The sequence below is a fragment of the Apostichopus japonicus genome, chromosome 17 (genome assembly GCF_037975245.1).
Source record: "Apostichopus japonicus isolate 1M-3 chromosome 17, ASM3797524v1, whole genome shotgun sequence".
In the NCBI taxonomy this organism is placed as follows: Eukaryota; Metazoa; Echinodermata; class Holothuroidea; order Aspidochirotida; family Stichopodidae; genus Apostichopus; species Apostichopus japonicus.
In genome coordinates this window covers 9,703,605-9,724,773 of record NC_092577.1, presented here as the reverse complement: position 1 = coordinate 9,724,773, position 21,169 = coordinate 9,703,605, and the positions used below count along the sequence as shown (strand labels likewise).

Here is a 21,169-nt window from a genome sequence, read left to right as displayed (position 1 = left end):
TATCAAAAAACCACATATCTCTAACAAAAAAAAAAATGGAAATTTTCTAATTGTTCGTTTTTCTCCTTTACAACTTGAAATAATACTGGTATTTTGGGTAATTGAGGTGTGTGCCATTATAGGGCTTAAGTCATTCAGTATTATCAAAAGCTCTACCAAATTTAACCTAAAATAGCTGACGGTATTTAAGTCATATAAATGTCCTTACATTCTTTGTAAATCGATATCAATAATAATTATTATCATTTCAATTCAACTGAATCAAGAAACCAAACGAAGGAGTTGTGATTGTTATTATATATATATTTTTTTGGGGGGGGGGGCGAAGGTGGGGGTTGAGGGAAGGGGTTGCAATGGGTGATGTTATTAGCTATTCTGACATGTTTTCTTTATTTATAACTTTGTTAAGGGAACCCTAACCCAAACTGCAGTGTAAAGTGCTAATAATCGATAATCAATCAATCAGTCAATGCATCCGTTCAAAATCATTGCATACGACAAGAGAGTGCGGGGTCATGTGATACGGCCCCAAGGGTTGGGGTCAACTCATGGGCCGGGGTAAAACATGCCGAGGGGATCCAGGCAAGTATGGGTTACAAATTATTGTTTTCCGATTTCATTGTAAACTTGCAATGTACAGAAACGGGCCGGGTGATATACCGGTAATTGCCAAGGTGCCATGTGATATACCGCGGTCATTGCCCCGGTGCCAGACCAGACCATCTCGATGCGTTAACTATATGTTTAATCAATTTGCGTTAACGTTTTTCAAGAAAGGACTATTTAAGAAAAGAATGGACATCACATTTTGCAGGAATATGATAACGTATCGTCGTTTCCGATACTCATATTCTTCAACATTTTAACGAATCGTGGTAGGATGTAGATGTAGGCTACATTTAACCAGTCTAAAATTAATGGATCATGTTGCCGTGTTATGATCAGAATGGTTGAATGACGTATTAGGTGACGAAACGAAGACACAAAGAACCTTTAATAAATAAAATATGTAATTCAAGAAAATGTAGAGTGCTAGGATTTTATTTTTCTACCATGATTTGTAATTATTATTTAAATTAAGTGGCATGAATATTCATAGATACATGAAACATTCAGTGATATACGTATACCGGCAAATGAATAATCAATCCGCCCCGTAAACTCAAATAACTTTATGATGATAGTTATAAAAAATGACAATTGAGAGTTTACAAGCTTGCCCTCTAGTGGCTCAAACTTAATTGCTTAATTTTAATTTCACTTTGTTTGATTTTTAACGGATTAAATATTATGCACTCATTTAACCACACCCCTTTCCCTAACCTATTATATGTTAATTTGAAGGAACTTTATTTAAATGAAACTCATAAAACGCGGAAGAAATAATAAAAAAAAGTTCCCTGAATCTGAAAGCTATATGATCTACTTTATTATAAAATCTAATCATTACAAAATAAAATATATAATAGTATCAAATGTTTAAAATTTAGAAACAAAACGTCCTCATTTTTTTTGTTTTAAGCTAAAAAAACGTCTTTAAGTTATGTTTATTAATATAATATTTCCGGATAATTAATCATGTTCACCATCACAATAACTTCTCGAATGGAGGGCATGGTTTTAATTTACTCGCAATATAGTAACTGATCAAAATTCCAAGTTTTTTCAACGATACTGTTCTGCTAAATTCCGTTCAACAATTCAGCACTTAAAAAAAAATATAAAAAAAAATAAAATATTTTCTTCACTTCATTCAATGCTATATCGTCACCAATTTTGTGTCGTCACCGATTGAAATCATCAATTCCACACTATGCACATGTCATTTGTATTATCACAATGTATCCGCCAAGCTCTCTTATCGCAAATCAGTAGCTCGCGCAACAAATTATATCGTTTTCTTCAAAAGAACATTTCAAGTGGACATTCAGGGGACATTAAATAATGTCCCCTGAATGTCCCCTTCAATGTCCCCTTTGTATTATCACAATGTATCCGCCAAGCTCTCTTATCGCAAATCAGTAGCTCGCGCAACAGATTAAACCGTTTTCTTCAAAAGAACATTTCAAGTGGACATTCAGGGGACATTAAAGGGGCACATAAAAGGGGACAATAAGTGGACATTCAGAGGAAATTAAAGGGAAATTTTTGGCTGATGAATCAAGAACATATTATAATTAACCCGATAATATTTGCATTTGATTCCTGCATTTGTTACGAGTGTTACGAGAAAATGACATTTGACATTGTCACAGTTTTGTGTGATAAGTGAACTTGAAGCAAACAGGGTGGTGATGTCATATACAATGTTTTGTTGGACTTTCTATTCACTATACTGATTTTAACCTTGGATTGAATCAAGTCACACGTATACGGTTAACAACATACCAATGACTCGTGTGTTCGTAATGGGATGTATCCCCAATGAAGGAAAGTGATGTAGATTCTAAGGGAAAAACAATTTATCCGTGTCCTTCTATGACGTCACACCTGTTTGCTTCAAGTTCACTTAGGTACCTACTGTATAGCTGGAGCAAACCTTTCAAAGGAACTTGCTAATATGGTTGGAAATTCATAAAGCTTCACTAAATAAGCTCTAGGCCTTGAAAACTTCCTAGGGTTTGGTTTCCTGGCTATATCATAAAATCAGCAAAGATATTCTGACTAAGTAAAATGATAAACTATTCTATTCCAATGTCTACAATATAGTATAGTGCAACCGTTTTTTTAAAGAAAATATTTCCACTAAAGTAAAAGGGCTAAAATGTTTAAAACGGTGAATATATAATAAGATATGAAAACATTAAATAACCACCAAAAAAAAGGAAGCAAAATTGCCAAAGCTGAATTTTTAATCAAATTCTCTTGCTTCGGCGCTAAAACCTTTGAAATTCTGCCTTCTATTGGTTCTGAACAAAACACTAACGTAATTGGACGTAGAGTTATAGGAGAGATTTTCTTGTACACCACAGTACCTCTCTATATCCAGGGTGACAAAATCAGTGATCTGTCAAACAATAGAAAGAAAGTAATTAAGATCAATTAAACAATAGAAGGCATAGAAATAAAACAATGGCAATGAAACAACAAAAAAAGAACACTGGATGACAATTGATAATACAACCGTCATGCTCATTTGAAGGACCTCATAGCCTTCTTCTGTAAAGTATAACTACAATGCATGGGACGGGTCATGTATAAATTGACGTCATTAATTATTCAGTGTGACGTCATCATCATCTACCGGGATACGTAATAACAGCTTGATAAGATAGAAAAAAGGCAAATAATCAAAAATAAAAAAAACACCAAAATAAATCTCCAAAACATGAAGTAAATATCATCTAGTACTACTCTTTTTTAATCACCTAAGAACGAGGACCACTTGCTCTAAAAGAAATTTGAATTCAAGCATTTTTACAAATATAGACGAAAATAAATCTATCACGATGTAAAAGGAGAGTTACGACATTTTTGGGGTTCAGGTTATTATTTTAACGCAATTATGACCAAACTCCCAGAGATCGCTTTTCAACCTTTTAGCAGTGGCGGAGCGTCCATACAGTCGGGGGGGGGGGGGCGGATGCCCCCCTGACGGACTCAACTGGACTGCTGGCGCCCTTTTCAGCATTTTAATTAATCGCGATTATTTAGTTTTTAATTGCGCTCTCATCTACCTATATTGATATTTGTCACATTTACTTGGCGATGACACCTATTTATTCTTCGTTTATCTGCTAATTATCAGGGTCAAGAAAGGGTCATTTCCGGCGATCTAGGAAGTATCTTTATTCAAAAAAATTCTGTTCGCTCCGCGCCAACCTGTGGTGGCGCTCCGCTTAGATAGTGTCGGAAGCGCCCCTAAAGACCATTCTCGCCCCCTTGACCAATAGCCCTAGCTCCGCCACTGCCTTTTTGCTAAGAGCATGTGTAACATTACGTTGCCCTTACTAAGGGTAATCCAAGGGTTATCCTAGGGCAATCGTCATACACACAACTGGGGAATGAGATGACGATGAAGGAGGATCAGTCGTTCGGTTGGTTTTTTTTCCTGCCTAGATTCTTTCTTGGGTGACATTTCTTAACAAGGACCCAAACTCCCGAAATTGCGAAAATACAGACTCTAGAATTCCATCGAAATTAAACGATTATAAACTAGTGAAAACGGACGAGACTAGAATATGCAGGGGGTACATACGAAGATGGCATTGTTATTGGACTGGGAGGAGTGCAGGAGGTGTGGGTGGGTGGAGGTTAGGTGGGGCTTTTTCGAGATGGAGAAGGTGGGGGGGGGGGGAGTGTGCCTGTTAAATTGTGAATGTTGACATTTTTTTCTCACCCTCACGAAGTCTGCTCGACACCTCTGATCCTCCTGAAGGATAAACTCGTCAAAGGAAAGGTTGATCTTCTTGCCAGGGGAGGCTACAAATCTAAACTCACACTTTCTATTACCTCGATAATTCAGTGGGTATCGTGGGGATGTGAAGGTCACCGGACCGTCACTCAGTGTGTGCAATTGATGGCATCCTTTGTAGGAAAACAAAAAAAGAACAAAGAAGGAATAAAGAGTAAGAGAGTTACGAAAGAGACACAAAACGAGAACAAAAAGATGGCGTAAATGTGTAAAAATATCTGGACTTTGCTCGATGTCGTCTTGAAGAATACAAACGGAGCGTACTTTTCCAATAATTTTTTTTTGGTTTCTTGCAATTTTAATAACACGAATCAAGAGACAAGTCTAAAAAAAGGTATCAAATATTTCTTATTTCTATTTCATTCGTCTTTTGAGATGGTTGCTAGAGAATTGCATTATCATTTTATATATTCCTCTGTACATCGTAACAGCTACGTTTGTATGTATTAAGACGATACGTATAGAAATAGGAAGTGAACAAGTTCAATCCGTTTTCTTTCTATGCTTAATAAATGCAGAGAAATGCAGAAAGTCGGACACATCGTTAAATCTAATGAATGATGCTTTACTTGACTAAGTCTGACATAAGTCACATGTCCCCCACCCCCTCCCGACCACCCCATCCCCCGGAGCCTGCATCACTACATAATAATCATTAGAAACAGCTGTGTCAGTTTCATACGTACCTCGGAAAGATGGCGTAGGATCAGATACCGATTGGTAGGAGATTCGAAAGTAATGGTTGAGCACTTTGAGATTATATTCAATGAGTGTTACACTATCCGCTGCTTCAATTACTAAATTGGAAATAGTTCCACAGTTAGTGTCGCGGGTTTGTGTACGGGCTGATATCGTTCGCTGTACAACGAGGAACTCCCCTATGAGGGCGAGAGAAAAACAGAAAAAACAACAACTCAGTAAGAATTAATCTATTGACAGATGTTGATAAAACTATGGATAAGAAAACAGACAGACAGATGGACATGAATAAACAGACGAACAGACAGCTAGACAAGCAGACAAATAACTCGATACGATTGGAGTGTTAGCTCAGTGGTTAACGCCGGTGCCTTTCAATTATAAGGTCCCCGGTTCGAGGCACTCCCAGATTAATGTATGTCGTCCAGTTACAGAGTTGTTGACAATTAACAATTCATAATCATGGACGTTAAATATGAATGTAAGAGACTGACTTCGGTCAGCTTGCGGCTTTGATAAGCCAATGAGGCTTCTTCGCGAGTTCCTGCTTGCAGGAGGATTTAATATACATACATACAAACATAAATATTCAATTTAAATTTAAGGACATTAATATTAACAATTAAGAGGAAGCATTAAACCTTGCGCAAGATCGTGATACGTGGCGGAGGTTAATCACTGAGCATGTCGAATAGACGAGACTTAACTTACTACTACTACTACTAATATACGTAACTGATGTTTGTACCTGTATTGCAGTCTATTTCGGCGTTATCGATAACCAACCTGATCTTCATCCGTACGTCTGACGAGACCAGACTAATACCACAATCGTCTCCACGGGTCGTCTGAATCCGTTCCAACGTTTGGACCTCTGTAGTAACTTCAAGAAACTCAGAGCATGGCTCTCTCTCTAGAAAGTACGTCAAAAAAATGTGAAATGTAATGAGGTAAATAAAACAAAGAGGCAAACAATTGGTTCATTAAAAAATCATTTGATAAAAAAAAGTGCCGCGTAAGGTACACAACCGGGTATGACGCATGCTAAACCATTCGACTATGTACCTCCCTCCCCTTCTGAAAAAAATCAGAAGGATAGGTCCACCGCCCCACCACCCCCACCCTGCCCCCACCCTGCCCCCACCCTGCCCCCCCGTGTCTATGAACCAGCTCACTGCTGTGTAATATATAGACGCTCGATCCATTAATTTTACGTTGTATAGCTTGAAACACTTGGCGTATATGTAGGCCTACGAACGCTCCGACACACTTCTGCCTACCTTTCGAAGTGATTGTCACGTTGGCCAGAAAACCAGTTTTAGTCACTGAGGCATCCGTACTAAACATTAGCCACAATGACGATAAGGGCGAGACTATGTCTTCGGGGAGATCACTGCCCGTGAGGACGTGTCCAATCGTCGACTCGTCATTGGGATCGGACCCGTAGCCGACGGTTAACAGGTCATAGCCGTCCTCGAGGTCAAAGGCTAAAAAGGTGACGCGAACGTTGAGTTGATACTCCGCGGTATAGAGGTAAGTCCTAGAAAAAGCATCCGGGTAGTTTTCAAATGCGTATCCAGGCGAAGAGACGAGGAACCAATCTCCCTCTTCAAGGGGACCTGCAATTACCAAAGAAAGAAATACGGAAAGAAAGGAAAAAAGAAAGACAAACGTTTAATTGACTGTTCATTGGTTTCTAGGGAGACAAGAACAACAAAATAATGAGACGTAGAATATTTTGGTCTTTTCTTAAATTTGTTAAATTTGGGGAATTTTCGTTCACAAAAACAAACCGATTTTCATCAGCAAAAACCGTTGCAACTGCAATTTGTCTTTGGATTTTACATAAAATTGTCTGTGGACATACATCACACCGAGTACTAACAACATTTGGAATTGATCTAAGATTAACTGTCACCAACTTTTGAAAACCTCATTCTCAGTATCTTTGTATATATATGTTTCGCAAATATTATGTTACCCTAGCTGTCTACGATAATTGGCAGTTGTGTTTAAATACCACTTATGTTTTCCTATCCGGTTCTATGGAAGGCAAGACAGATATACTGTAATGGGTTAGATTTTTCGACTTCTGTCTAAGATCTTGTAATACAGTACACCTTCCTAGAATAAATCAATAATATGAAACCCCATGCTAAATGAGCAAAACCTAGAAGAGAGTTGTGCGTTGCGCTAAGAAAATTCTGTATCGCGCATTGGAAAAGTGGCTCAGGATGTTTTATAGGTAAAACGAAAATGAACGTGGATGTAAAAATGATTGTATAGGTCAAGAAACTAGGAAAGCTGAAAATAGGTTTGATTTTAAATATCGAACTACTTGGTATGTCACTTTTTAGTCTGTATTTCGTTTTGGATTTTAATTTTTGAAATCCTATTCATAAATGTCCTCGTTTATCAATTGTAGTGTAGTCATTATTAATTTGTTCCTTACATAATTTAGGTCTTTTTAACAACATTGAGATTTAAAATGTCGAAAAGTTGCAAATATCTCAATACAAAGCCGATTAGTAAAGAAGATGTTACTTACTGCAGTCCAGTGTCTCATCTTCAGTATTCGGACAATCAACAATTATATCGCAGACCCAACTGTTAGGAATAACCTGACCATTGTCACAAACAAAAGACGCTGAAAAGTAAACAGAGGCAAATAAATATACATATACAATATATATACATATACAATATACATGTGTGTGTGTGTGTTAAGAAACGTTCAGGGTATCAATTTTGCAAGTGCTGATAAATACATTTGTACTTCAGAATAACTTGTCTATAGTTGTCAACAAAGGCGGAAAGTAAAACAGACAAATTTATGAAACGAACGTAAGAAGAAATTGAAACATGTTTTCCAGTCTCTGGAGAGAGAGAGAAATGGCGAGGTGGAGATAGATAGAAAGAAAGAACAAATCATCTTACCGTTTTCACTCAAAACGCTTATTTGAACTTGAAAGCCAGATTTCGTGATACTGTCGTCGCTGGCAAAATAAAGCCAAGTTTGATTGTCGTCGATGGTAATATCGTCAGGTATCCGAGGACCAGTTAATGTGTGCAAACGACTTTCATCTGAAAGAGAGTCCCCACTCCCAATAAAAAGAAAATCGTACCCCCTCTCGAGATCGAACCCGTCGAAGTGAAGATGCAGTCTAGTTCCTGAAACCGATCCAATGATCCAGGTAATGCTTTGAGAATTCAGGTACTCGTCAGGATAATTCGGGCTTTTCACAACCAATGTGGATTCTTCATCAAGCAGAGCTAAATATCAAAAAGGTTTAAATATTAATAACAAAAAATGGGTACGAGATCTTTCCAGGTATTTCAAAAGCTAAGTCTGGCTCAGTGGAAAATTACGTCCCTGGGTCGAGTTTTTTCTACCTTAAATGATAATAAACTTTTGTTTTATATGTTATTATTAATTTTGTTAACATATCAATCAACAAACAGTTAAGACGGCCAACAGGGACTGTTAGCTCAGTGGTTAACGCCGGTGCTTTTCAATAATAAGTTCCCGAATTCGAGTCACTCCAATATTAATGTATGTCGTGCAGTTACAGAGTTGTTGACAATTCATAATCATGGACGTTAAATATGAATCTAAGAGACTGACTTCGGTCATCTTGCGGCTTTGATAAGCCAATGATTGCTTCGTCGCGAGTTCCTGCTTGCAGGAGGATCTAAACTACATACAAATACATACATACGTTATATTATATCTACTTACCACAGCCTGCTTCATCCGACCTGTCTAAGCAGTCTATGACGAAATCACAAACTTGACTTGGCAACAGAATACTGCCATCACTGCATTGGGCGTAATCTTAATAGAGAAAAAAGAAAGAAACTAAAATAAAATCAAATACCGCCACACTGCAGTTAAGGGTTGGCGCTATTTCAGAATCATGCGTTTAAGCCTTTCTATAACATTTCCTATTGAAGATGCTCTTTTTTTCTTGGTTGAGTTCATTGACTGACATAATAGGCATGACTTGGAAATAATTTGACATTTTAGGGGTTTCGCAATTTCAGTATATAATGCCCTTAGGCCATTTCTGTAAAAATTAACTCGTGTAGGTGAAACGAAAGACCTGCAAAATGAAGGTTGTAATATTTACACTATACATATAGTATCAAAACCAGACACCGCGATAATTTCTTACTTTCAGGGGTGACAGGGAGGGTTTGGAAATAAAATAGAGAAGTCAAATGAACACGTCTAAAAGGCTGTTCTTTCCCTCGTTTTAAACAACTCCTTTCCAACCCGAATTCCTTCCCATGCATTTACCTGGTACACAAAGAGAACACAGTTACCATTGTAAATCTTAAAGTTTTGTATCTAAGTAAAAAAACTGGGTCGTGCTATAAATCGGTAGCATGTGCTATTAGGATTACAGTAAGAACTGAGAATATATGTAATCCCAACAAATCCAGTTCGATGCATTTGTTGGAATTACAAATATCCTCAGTTCTTAATGTGAACGTAATAGCACATGCTACCGATTTAACAGATTTAACAGCACGATCCAGTATTTACTGTGGTACAAATTTTTAAGATTTACAGTAGTTATATTGTAATCTCTGTGTGAATCGGCTGATGTATGTAACGTCCCGTACCACTCGCCACATCCCATCCACTCCCCTATCCCCTATCCCTCCGCTCCACCTTGAGCACCATTAGTTTTACAAACAACAACAACATACACCCCTTCCCCCTCCCCCTTTCCCCTCCCCCAAATGCAAGAACCTACGAGTGTAAGTTACTTACCACCATTTTGTACTTGTTCGATGTACGAAACGTATTTAGAGACCCTGGCGTAGACCCCTGGTCTGTTTGGACGCGCGCAACCGTCACCCCATGACGTAACTCCCACTAAGTGCCATTTCCCATTAACGTCTTCACATACGAGTGGACCACCGCTGTCCCCCTGACAAGATGATGAAAAGAGAAGACGCATATTACAAGGAAAATGGTGACAGCTATACCGCGATGTATTTAGAATTCCGGTTTTTGACCCGGTACTTTCAGTGCAAATTCGACCGCAGATATGTTCCTCCTTGTGATGTATAGCCTTATGTTAATTAACATGAAGGTTTACAGAGGATGAAGTTGTCTTTTCTTGTTTCGAAGTAATCGGGTAAGTTAAAAAGAAGAAGAATTTAAAGACAAAGAAGTTAAGGACAAAGAAATTGAATAAGAATTTGAAGGAGATATTTGAAGAAGAACTTGAAGAAGAACTTGAAGAAGAATTTGAAGAAGAATTTGAAGAAGAAACATTTGAAGAAGAAACATTTGAAGAAGAAACATTTGAAGAAGAATTTGAATTTGAATATAATTTGAATACATTTGAATATAATTTGAATTTGAAGATGAAGAATTTGAAGCAAAAGAAGAATTTGAAGAAGAAACATTTGAAGAAGAATTAGAAGAAACATTTGAAGAAGAATGAGAATAATAATTTTGAAGAAGAATTTGAAGAAGAGTTTGAAGAAGAAGAAAAGAAACATACAATTTTAAATTATCATTTCTAACAAGAAAACGGAAGGAAAGGAAACGTTTTCTTGTGCAACTGAACAGGCCAAAGAAACACAAATAATGGAAGGATTACCTGACATGTGTCAATACCGCCCTCAATATATCCAGCACAGATCATTGTGTTTGGGTTAAAGTCGCTCCCGTAAAATTGAAGGCACTCTTCGTCGGTGAATAGGTTCACTTCTGCCTCTTGTAGGGTATTGGGCGAAGAACCTAGGAGGAGAAAAACATCCACAATATATCTTATTTTATCCAATGCACATAACTGATCGTTGTTTTCGCTCACGGGAAGGAAGGGTAGGAGGGGAGGTGGGGGGGGGGGGCGTGACGAGCTTGAAGTTAAGTATATAGCAGATGTATCTACATAAAAAATTATAAAACAAGTTATTTAGATGTACTTAATTATTATACTTTAATATTTCCAGCTGCTATTACGTTTTACCTTGCGTCTGTTCTTAACAGTGTTGATATTGAAAACTATGGTCATGCAGATTGCAATGTTTAATCATTCAATAGTTTACATTAAACGTTAGAAAAGAATCCATCTCAATCACAAAATATAAATGGGATCATCAAAACTTGACGCATGTGTGGATCAATGAGGTGGATCAATCAAGGAGGTGGATCAATCATAGTTAAGCTTAAAACAAAGTGCTGAACATTGTCTGTGAAGGAACATGTGGAACTTGTGGATATCTTCTATATAAATGGAATCAGATTTTTCTAAGCAGTTTGGCGAGAGTGTTCATCATAATTCCTCTTTATCACATAAATCAGAATAATAATAATAATAATAATAAAAAAGAACTTTGTAATCCTCCGGTTTCTCGCAAAAGACGCAAAAATGGCGCAGTAAGAGAACAGTGAGAAGGAGCAAAACAAATAAGGAGTGTAAGATGACTAAAGGTTAAGTCGTAATTCTATCATCAAGAAACAGATGAGTTTTCAAAGTTAGTTTGACGGACAAATAATGGTGAATTCAGGTAGTTAAAAGATGCAGGGCAGCGGAAACAAAATGCGGTCTCACTATGATCTATTAGTAAACGCTTTATAATAAGAAGACGTTTATTCCGAGTACGCAATTTACGTGTTGCGCTATAAGACTGTAACAGCTCTGATAAATATATTGGCGATAAACCAATGGTGGGCTTACGTCTCCTTTAAGAAAATAATCAAATATATCGGCCACACCCACCTGACTAAGTAGTATCGCCCCTATCTGCTAACTAAGAGCAATGATGGTGGCTGGGCTTACATCTCCTTTAAGAAAATAATCAAATGTATCGGCCATCATACCCACCTGACTCAGAAGTATGGCCCCATCCGCTAACCAAGAGCAATGATGGTGGCTGGGCTTACGTCTCCTCAAATAATCAAATATATCGACCACACCCACCTGACTCAGTAGTATCGCCCACATCCACTAACTAAGAGCAATGATGGTGGCTGGGCTTACGTCTCCTCAAATAATCAAATATATCGGGCACACCCACCTGACTCAGTAGTATCGCCCACATCCACTAACTAAGAGCAATGATGGTGGCGGGGCTAACGTCTCCTCAAATAATCAAATATATCGACCACACCCACCTGACTCAGTAGTATCGCCCACATCCACTAACTAAGAGCAATGATGGTGGCTGGGCTTACGTCTCCTCAAATAATCAAATATATCGACCACACCCACCTGACTCAGTAGTATCGCCCACATCCACTAACTAAGAGCAATGATGGTGGCTGGGCTTACGTCTCCTCAAATAATCAAATATATCGACCACACCCACCTGACTCAGTAGTATCGCCCACATCCACTAACTAAGAGCAATGATGGTGGCTGGGCTAAGGTCTCGTCAAATAATCAAATATATCGGGCACACCCACCTGACTCAGTAGCATCGCCCACATCCACTAACTAAGAGCAATGATGGTGGCTGGGCTAAGGTCTCGTCAAATAATCAAATATATCAGCCACACCCACCTGACTCAGTAGTATCGCCCACATCCACTAACTAAGAGCAATGATGGTGGCTGGGCTAAGGTCTCGTCAAATAATCAAATATATCGGGCACACCCACCTGACTCAGTAGTACCACCCCTATTTGCTAACTAAGAGCAATGATGGCGGATGGGCTTACGTCTCTTTTAAGAAAATATATCGGGTACACACACCTGAATCAGTAGTACCCCCCCTCTCTATCCAATAACTAAGAGCAATGATGGTGCATGGTTGGGCTTACGTCTCCTTTAAGAAAATATCTCGACCACACCCACCTGACTCAGTGGTATCACCCCATCCGCTAACAGTGCATCTTCTATATGTGGAGACCTCATTCTGTGAAGTTGCAAGACAAGCTGGTCGTACGTAATCAGTGACGTCCACTGCACTTGATAACAGCAGAAGAGCGATGTCGTTGTTGGAGGTCGATCCTTCGTATTCAGGGTGTTGGAAAATGGTCACCGACTTCTCTTGGTGATAAGCCGATTCTGTATTAAGTTTAAGATCGCCAAAAATGATCTCGCTGAAGTATCCACTGTAGAGAAAATAAAAACGGATGACTAAAATAAAATAAAATTAAAGAGAGAGGGAGAGAGAGAAACATTTAATAATATGTCCTTTGAATTTTTACAGTTACCTACGGCGGTCATAAGGTGACATCCGAGATGTAGAGTTGACATGTTAGCTTAACACGGCATCTCGACAAAATTTTGATTTTTGTCGAGATACCGACTTTCGCTAACTTGACATCTCGGTAAAATTTGTCTAAATGCCAAGTTACCATGTTACACCTAACTCGGCATCTCGACAAAATTTTGATTTTTGTCGAGATACCGACTTACGCTAACCTGACATCTCGGTATAATTTGTCTAATTGTCGAGTTGACATGTTACACCTAACTCGGTATCTCGACAAAATTTTGATTTTTGTCGAGATACCGACTTTCGCTAACTTGACATCTCGGTATAATTTGTCTAATTGTCGAGTTACCATGTTACACCTAACTCGGCATCTCGACAAAATTTTAATTTTTGTCGAGATACCGACTTTCGCTAACCTGACATCTCGGTAAAATTGGTTCCAAATGTCGAGTTGACATGAAAAACCTAACTCGTCATCTCGACAAAATTTTGATTTTTGTCGAGATACCGACTTTCGCTAACTTGACATCTCGGTAAAATTTGTCTAAATGTCGAGTTGACATGTTACACCTAACTCGGTATCTCGACAAAATTTTAATTTTTGTCGAGATACCGACTTTCGCTAACTTGACATCTCGGTATAATTTGTCTAATTGTCGAGTTACCATGTTACACCTAACTCGGCATCTCGACAAAATTTTAATTTTTGTCGAGATACCGACTTTCGCTAACCTGACATCTCGGTAAAATTGGTTCCAAATGTCGAGTTGACATGAAAAACCTAACTCGTCATCTCGACAAAATTTTGATTTTTGTCGAGATACCGACTTTCGCTAACTTGACATCTCGGTAAAATTTGTCTAAATGTCGAGTTACCATGTTACACCTAACTCGGCATCTCGACAAAATTTTAATTTTTGTCGAGATACCGACTTTCGCTAACTTGACATCTCGGTAAAATTTGTCTAATTGTCGAGTTGACATGTTACACCTAACTCGGCATCTCGACAAAATTTTGATTTTTGTCGAGATACCGAGTTAGGTGAAACATGTCAACTCGACATTTGGAACAAATTTTACCGAGATGTCAAGTTAGCGTAAGTCGGTATCTCGACAAAAATTCATTATTTTGTCGAGATGCCATGTTATGCTAACATGGTAACTCTACATCTCGGATGTCACCTTATGACCGCCGTAGTTACCAGAAGACGTACTGCTTTCAATATATCCGGAAGTCGAAAGCGGGGGCGCAGTTCTCAAACGAAACTAATTTATGACGTTTATGTAGATGGTTAAGTGCTTGATTTGAGAGGCAAGGAGCCAGGCAAGATGGGTTAATTTATTCAATATCTCTGAACAGACTCATTCAATTAAAACTGGTACCATACCGTTACTCGCAGACGTCTATTACGAGTACAACTTCATGAATTAGAGTAGAAGTAGAATTCTCCTTATTATGAGTATAAGAACAACAGCATGAGTATGAGTACAACATCATGATTTCGGGTACGTATAAGAACGTATAAGAACATTCGGGTACGTATAAGAACAACAGCATGAGTATAACATCATGAATTCGAGTACAAGTAGAATTCTACTTGCTATGAGTATGAGTACAACAGCATGAGTATGAGTACAACATCATGATTTCGAGTACAAGTAGAATTCTATCTTGCTATCAGTGAGTACAAAGTATGCTCACAGTATGAGTAAGAGTACAACATCATGATTTCGGGTACAAGTAAAATCTCCTTCCTATGAGTATGACTACAACAGCATGAGAACGATAACAACATCATGATTTCGAGTACAAGTAGAATTCTATCTTGCTATCAGTGAGTACAAAGTATGCTCACAGTATGAGTAAGAGTACAACATCATGATTTCGAGTACAAGTAAAACTCTACTTCCTATGAGTATGAGTACAACAGTAAGAGTACGAGTACAACATCATGATTTCGAGTACAAGTAGAATTCTATCTTGCTATCAGTGAGTACAAAGTATGCTCACAGTATGAGTAAGAGTACAACATCATGATTTCGAGTACAAGTAAAATTCTACTTTCTATGAGTATGACTACAACAGTATGAGTACGAGTACAACATCATGATTTTGAGTACAAGTAGAATTCTACTTGTTATGAGTGTGAGTATAACAGCATGAGCAAAACATCATGAATTCGAGTACAAGTAGAATTCTCCGTGTTATTAGTATGAGTACAACAGCATGCGTACGGGTACAACAGCATGAGTACAACATCATGAGTACAAACACAGGTAGAATTTTCCTTGCTATGCTTTTGCTGGGCACAAGGTCTCTTAAAGAGCCACTACAAGTACTTAACTTTGCAGTATTTTACCCGACTACAAATTCATCAGGGTGAGTACAAAAACGCGTAACTATTCCAGAATGTGAGTATGGACACTGGCTCCTGATGTTAGAAATAACAAGAAGAAGCAATAGAACGTTGAAATCTGACAAGAGTTGGTTTTAAGGAAAAATGTCTCCTTACTGGTTAAATGAAGAAGTTATGGAGATATGGGGAGGACTGTGGAAGAAAAGTGATGGCAGTTATTTGATTTCACTGCTTTACGTGGAAGCAATACACATGATCTTTATTGGGCATCTGACAACGAGTGTTTTCATCTTTTGCATAAGATTGCTCGGTCTCAGAATATGCTGTCCATATTTAACACGTATAGAATTCAACTATAGGGAGAACAACTCTTAGGAAAATACTTATCTAATGCAAAAACCATGTGGTGTTGGTAAAGTGTGGAAAAGGTAGAAAGTCTGACGTTTCGATTCTAGGAGGAGGATTTTTTTCAGAGGTTTAGCTGAGTTATATTTATTCCTCATTAATTGTCTGATTTAATTGTCTGTCCATCTGTCCTTTTGTGTTTCCTTCATGTGTTCTTAGTTTAACTCCGTATAAATTAGCCTCTTCAAACACATCCTACCTATATAGAGACGCCAGGCACTGCATTCCAACTTGTACAAGTACAGAAATTTCGACTCACATGCAATGAGCGGCAGTCACAGCCCACTCCGTCCCAATTAAAGTAGCACCGCAAGAATGGCGGTTAGCACGGAGAGATGCCATCCATGGCCAAGCGCCCTCTTCAGCATCAGTACCGCCAACAACTCTCGTATCGTATGCTGGTCGAGTGCCGCATGCGTTTGGGTCTGGCCTAGGTTCACCTTCTCCTTCACCTCCTTATGACAAGAACAAACAGACAAACAAATAAAAACAAGCAAATAGACCAATTAAATATATTCAAAGTAATAGGCTATATAGTAAAAGAACATGCCTTGCCATGCAGCTTCGGCGGCTAGTAATGTATCAAGCTTTATTACGGAATTAGAAGCTTTATTACGGAATTGTTTCATACATTGCAGCTTGATCGGCCATTAATATATCAAGGTGCTGTGTTCAGTTATAGTAATGACATTCTTTATGTGAGATGATGTGTATTTATGATATGTATTCTTGAAGTACGCCCTCTCCAAGATGGCCGTGAAACGCACATACGAGTAAGAAAAAAAAACAGGCAATTAATCTTCATGAAACAAGAACATTGTGTCATTCATTATTCATAACAACTAAACACTATACAAGGGTTAGAAGCTTTATTACGGATACTTGATTATTAGTTGTTATGTCATTGTTTGTTACATTGCAGCTTGAGCAGCCAGTACTGAATACGAATACCTGGTTTTGAGTTGGTACGTCGTTGTTGGTTATATTCTGAAAGACATTCCATCATATGGATATAATTTTTCCTTGAAAAACACATGTACATAAGTTATCCTATCATTTGAAACAAGTAATGGGAATTATAAATGCTTCCTGACAGAATAATCAAAGCTTCTCATTAGCTTAAGACGCAAAAACATCATTCCGACAGCGGTGGGATATGTTTAACTGACATTTAATAAATAATTAATAATATGGTGGAAAGGTGAATTATGTAAGCAGAATATTAATTAGGAAACATACCACTACTACAGACGGTGCCGTTGAGATATTCCGGTTTACATTCACACTCAAATGTTCCATTCTTGTTAATACACATCTCAGTTACTGGGTTACACGTGTTCAGTTCTGGATGGATGCATTCGTTGTCATCTGAAGAGAGAAAAACAAAAACAATAGTTCTTTGTTGTTTTGGTCTCTATTTTAAAATAAGTACATGAATACTTTCTCCAGCATTAACAGACATTATAAACTACAGGAACTCGAGTTTCTGCAGCAACGGCCTCCCTTAGTAATTAACAATATTAAAATAGCACATGGGTTCGATGCAAATGTTTGTCTTTTTGTTGTTGATAATAGGAATAATCACCAAGTAGAGATATTGGGACCGTCGGCATATTGTAAAGAAATTGGTAAAATGGAACAAATTGTAAACGCTACGCACTAGAATGTAAATATGTATGAGGGTTTTAATTCAATCATTAATTCCTATATGTTTTAATACTGTCGGTTTCCAAAAAAAAGAAGAAAAAATCCCCAAATCTCCCAAAATTTAAGTACATAGAAAGCATCTTGGTAATTCCACTCAACTCTAACCCATCCTAATACTCGAATTCAGCTTAGCACTCGTTTCTAATGAATTGTACTCGAAATATTTTACTCATGCTTGTACTAATATCTGTGGGAATTGAAAACAAAGAAATGGTACTCGTGGTATGGTCCCCGAAGTACTCGTTCTCAGGGCATGGTACTCATACTTTAGAATTATATACATATATTATTGAACAAAAAAACTTGAGGATCAGAATAACTGAGTTGCTGATTGAGTTGGTGAGTGAACATGATAACGTTATTACTATTTACTTATTAAACATAACACTTTAGTTTATCGATAGACTTTCAAAATCTGCGACAAACACCAATTATGTACAGGATATCAATCAATCAATCAGAAGTCATTTATATAGCGCCAAAATCAACAAAAGTTGTTCAAAGGATATGCCATGACATGATGCCAATATACTGGGTACACTCCTTACTATGATTTCCGAGCGAATTTAATCATGTTAATTAATCGTCTTAATTTAATACCTCACCTATGCATATCCCATCCTCTCGAATGTACCCTGGGATACACACACAAGCAGAAGTTGTTCTCTCATTAGAGCCGGCTATTTCACATTCTTCAAAAGCACCGGTGCAAGGTATCTCTTCGGAACATTCCTCCGTTCCTATGGGTGTACAAATGTCACATTTTTATTTATTTTTAAAACCACTCTTCCCCGGCCATTCAATCATAATTATTGAAATCCAGCGTATAGATATCTTATCACGTGTGATATGATCATAATAATGATTATATTACTTTTCCCCAAAGGCAAAACTCTTAGGAGGCATTCAAACTGTATTCACGTCCGAATTTGCAAGACAGATCCCACCCTTCACCCCAAACCCTATCGCAATTATTTTGCAACATATTTTGACTGGCTAAACTATTGATTCTTATATAGAGTGTTGATCAAAATGTGTTAGTCTGTGATGATATAACATTATCTAAATGTAATTGTTTTTTTCAGAAAAAAAAGAAGTCACATTTCCTATATGAAATGATTGAAATATTACAAAGAAAGTAAAAGCCATTTCCAGCTGAATTGCCGTGATGATACAATACCACCAAATTTGAAAAGAAATGATACATTAAAGGGTGTGAAGACTCGCGCAAAAAGAAACGTCTAATGCCGGTAATCTGACCTAGTTTCGAATGAGGTGTAACAGAAGTGTTAGACACCACCATCGATCCCAGAAAATACACACACCGCTTGCTACGTCGGTAATTAGACACTAGTGTACAGTCAGTACATGCAGCTGCAGTCAATACCCACAGCACAGTGTATAAACGACACAGCGATGGACATCTCAGGTCCAGCTAAAGATAACAAGGTATTACTGTCTGCATTTTTTAGCGACACGAACAAAACGTCACTTGCAAGCGACAGAAAGTTAACCTTTTCAGATGGCCGCACGCGGTTTGGGGCGAGTCTTCAATGCCTTTAACTCCCACCCACCCACACGCACGCACCCCCATCCCTCCTAAAAAAACACTGCTTCGAAGATAAGGTTTTGACTTAAATATGCAGATACCTATCAAGGTTTTTTTTTAAATTCAGTTACCGGAATATTCCCTGAAGGTAGTTTGGAGTACATAAATTGTTTGAAGACAGGTAAGCCAATAGTGAAGACAAGAACTACCCGGTATTATCCAAATACATTGTCAATAGACTTACCTCCTTCTTCTCCGTCGATCGAAACTTTGGCTGAAAACCCTCGCTTAGTGATACTATTGTCCGATGTAAACCGCAACCACATTCGATAACCTTGGCTAACCACATCTGCCGGTATTTCGTTACCAGATTCTCTGAGTAAGATAGACGATTCTTCAAAAGCATCCCAACCGGAACCAACGCTTACATAATCATAACCGGACTCGAGGTCAAAGTCTACAAAATGGAGTCTAAGGTCGACGGATGTATCTTCTGCTTGAAACAACATAATAACGTCTCGGTTGTTGGGGTACTGTGATGGGTAAGATGGCGATGTGATATCAAGAACGTCCACGAGTCCGGCTGATTGTGGAATAAATACAGAAAAGTGAAAAAAAAAGATCAATTAAATTGTACAGTTATATAGATGTGAAATTAACCCCTCAACATTTAATAAACCGAGTAACTGAAAAGTAATCATTGCCGTTTCCTTATGATATCCACATATCAAGAGAAAAGAAACTCTTATGGAGTTTTTTTTATCTTGTTGTTTATCATCAGAAGAAGATGGGATTGCAACGGTGGTATAGGCTCAGGTCGGCAGAAGAGGATTCAATCGGGAAAAGGTAGCGGTCTGGAGGAGGGGGGGGGGGTAGGGAGTACAAACTACGAGAGGTAGTGGGACATTTAGCTTTGATTTAAAGAGGCAAACCACAAGTGTATCTCAACAACCCCAGTTCCCCTCCCACCCATCGAAATAAAGAAAATAACTCCATGCCAAAATATCCCAGTATTTGAATTTCAACGAAAGAGAACATTTTCATTTCACTTGTTTCAAATCTTTGCAACAAAAGAACAGTTTTTCAAAAAAAGGAACGCTTTAATTATACAAATACCCTCCCCCCCCCCCCAAAAAAAACGAGAAAAAAACAGAAGGGAAAGAACAAAGAAAGCGGCACTCCGTATTAACGAAATGAAGCACTCTACGGCTCTCCGCAAACTGAGGAGGAAGGGGTGGAGGGGGGAGGGGTAAGGGGAGGGATACAGGGAGGTTCGAAGGAGAAAAAGCAATATTTTCCTTACGACAATTAGCTTCATCTGCACCATCGAGAACACAGGTAGCTACGATATCACACTCGTCATCCCCTTTCACGTAAATAGATTCACCACCGGGACATTCGATATATTCTGGAAATGAAATTTTATATAAATAAAAATACCTGACCAACCATTTGTCGATAAAAACCTTGTTCATATTTGTGTGAATTGAAATCATGGGCAAATTAAGGTATTCTGTTTGTATAATTCATCTAGGCTTATAGCTATAAGGTGACAGCTATAAATGGTCAGGCAAGAAAGTAAACGTTCTTTCAGCAGATCCATATGGATGAGATCCAAATATTTTTGATAGGTATAAAATTTCAGAATGTTATGCTTCGCTAAGAACAGCGGGACATGGCTTAAAACCGGAAGTGGGTCAGTGGTGGCGCAGTTTGTTTGGGTTACTGAGGTAGATATGAAGTGCGTATGTTACATAGTGACAGGTAAGAGAGGAATGAGGTATATTTAACAGTGTTTATTATGCACTTTGATAAAGCTATACTACTACGATCAAATGGAATTAAATTATCA

At 38.1% G+C, this 21,169-nt stretch overlaps 1 protein-coding gene across 2 annotated transcripts in view; it reads right to left on the bottom strand.

The window, feature by feature from the left end:
• Positions 1–1,023: 1,023 nt before the first annotated feature.
• LOC139954915 (transmembrane protease serine 9-like) overlaps positions 1,024–21,169 on the bottom strand; it is a 32,925-nt gene continuing 12,779 nt past the window's right edge. The window contains exons 6-22 of one of the 2 annotated variants that reach the window (XM_071954901.1): positions 20,621–20,725; positions 19,562–19,900; positions 18,374–18,508; positions 17,301–17,429; positions 16,321–16,516; positions 15,813–15,848; positions 12,933–13,192; positions 10,735–10,874; positions 9,894–10,053; positions 8,853–8,948; positions 8,051–8,386; positions 7,662–7,760; positions 6,394–6,732; positions 5,862–6,026; positions 5,101–5,292; positions 4,340–4,527; positions 1,024–3,007 (exon numbers count right to left, since the gene is read on the bottom strand). In XM_071954901.1, coding sequence (XP_071811002.1) covers positions 2,852–3,007; positions 4,340–4,527; positions 5,101–5,292; positions 5,862–6,026; positions 6,394–6,732; positions 7,662–7,760; positions 8,051–8,386; positions 8,853–8,948; positions 9,894–10,053; positions 10,735–10,874; positions 12,933–13,192; positions 15,813–15,848; positions 16,321–16,516; positions 17,301–17,429; positions 18,374–18,508; positions 19,562–19,900; positions 20,621–20,725 — 3,071 coding nt within the window. In that variant the 3' untranslated portion in view covers positions 1,024–2,851. The remainder of the gene's footprint in view (positions 3,008–4,339; positions 4,528–5,100; positions 5,293–5,861; positions 6,027–6,393; positions 6,733–7,661; positions 7,761–8,050; positions 8,387–8,852; positions 8,949–9,893; positions 10,054–10,734; positions 10,875–12,932; positions 13,193–15,812; positions 15,849–16,320; positions 16,517–17,300; positions 17,430–18,373; positions 18,509–19,561; positions 19,901–20,620; positions 20,726–21,169) is intronic. The other variant, XM_071954903.1, reaches the window with a different exon arrangement.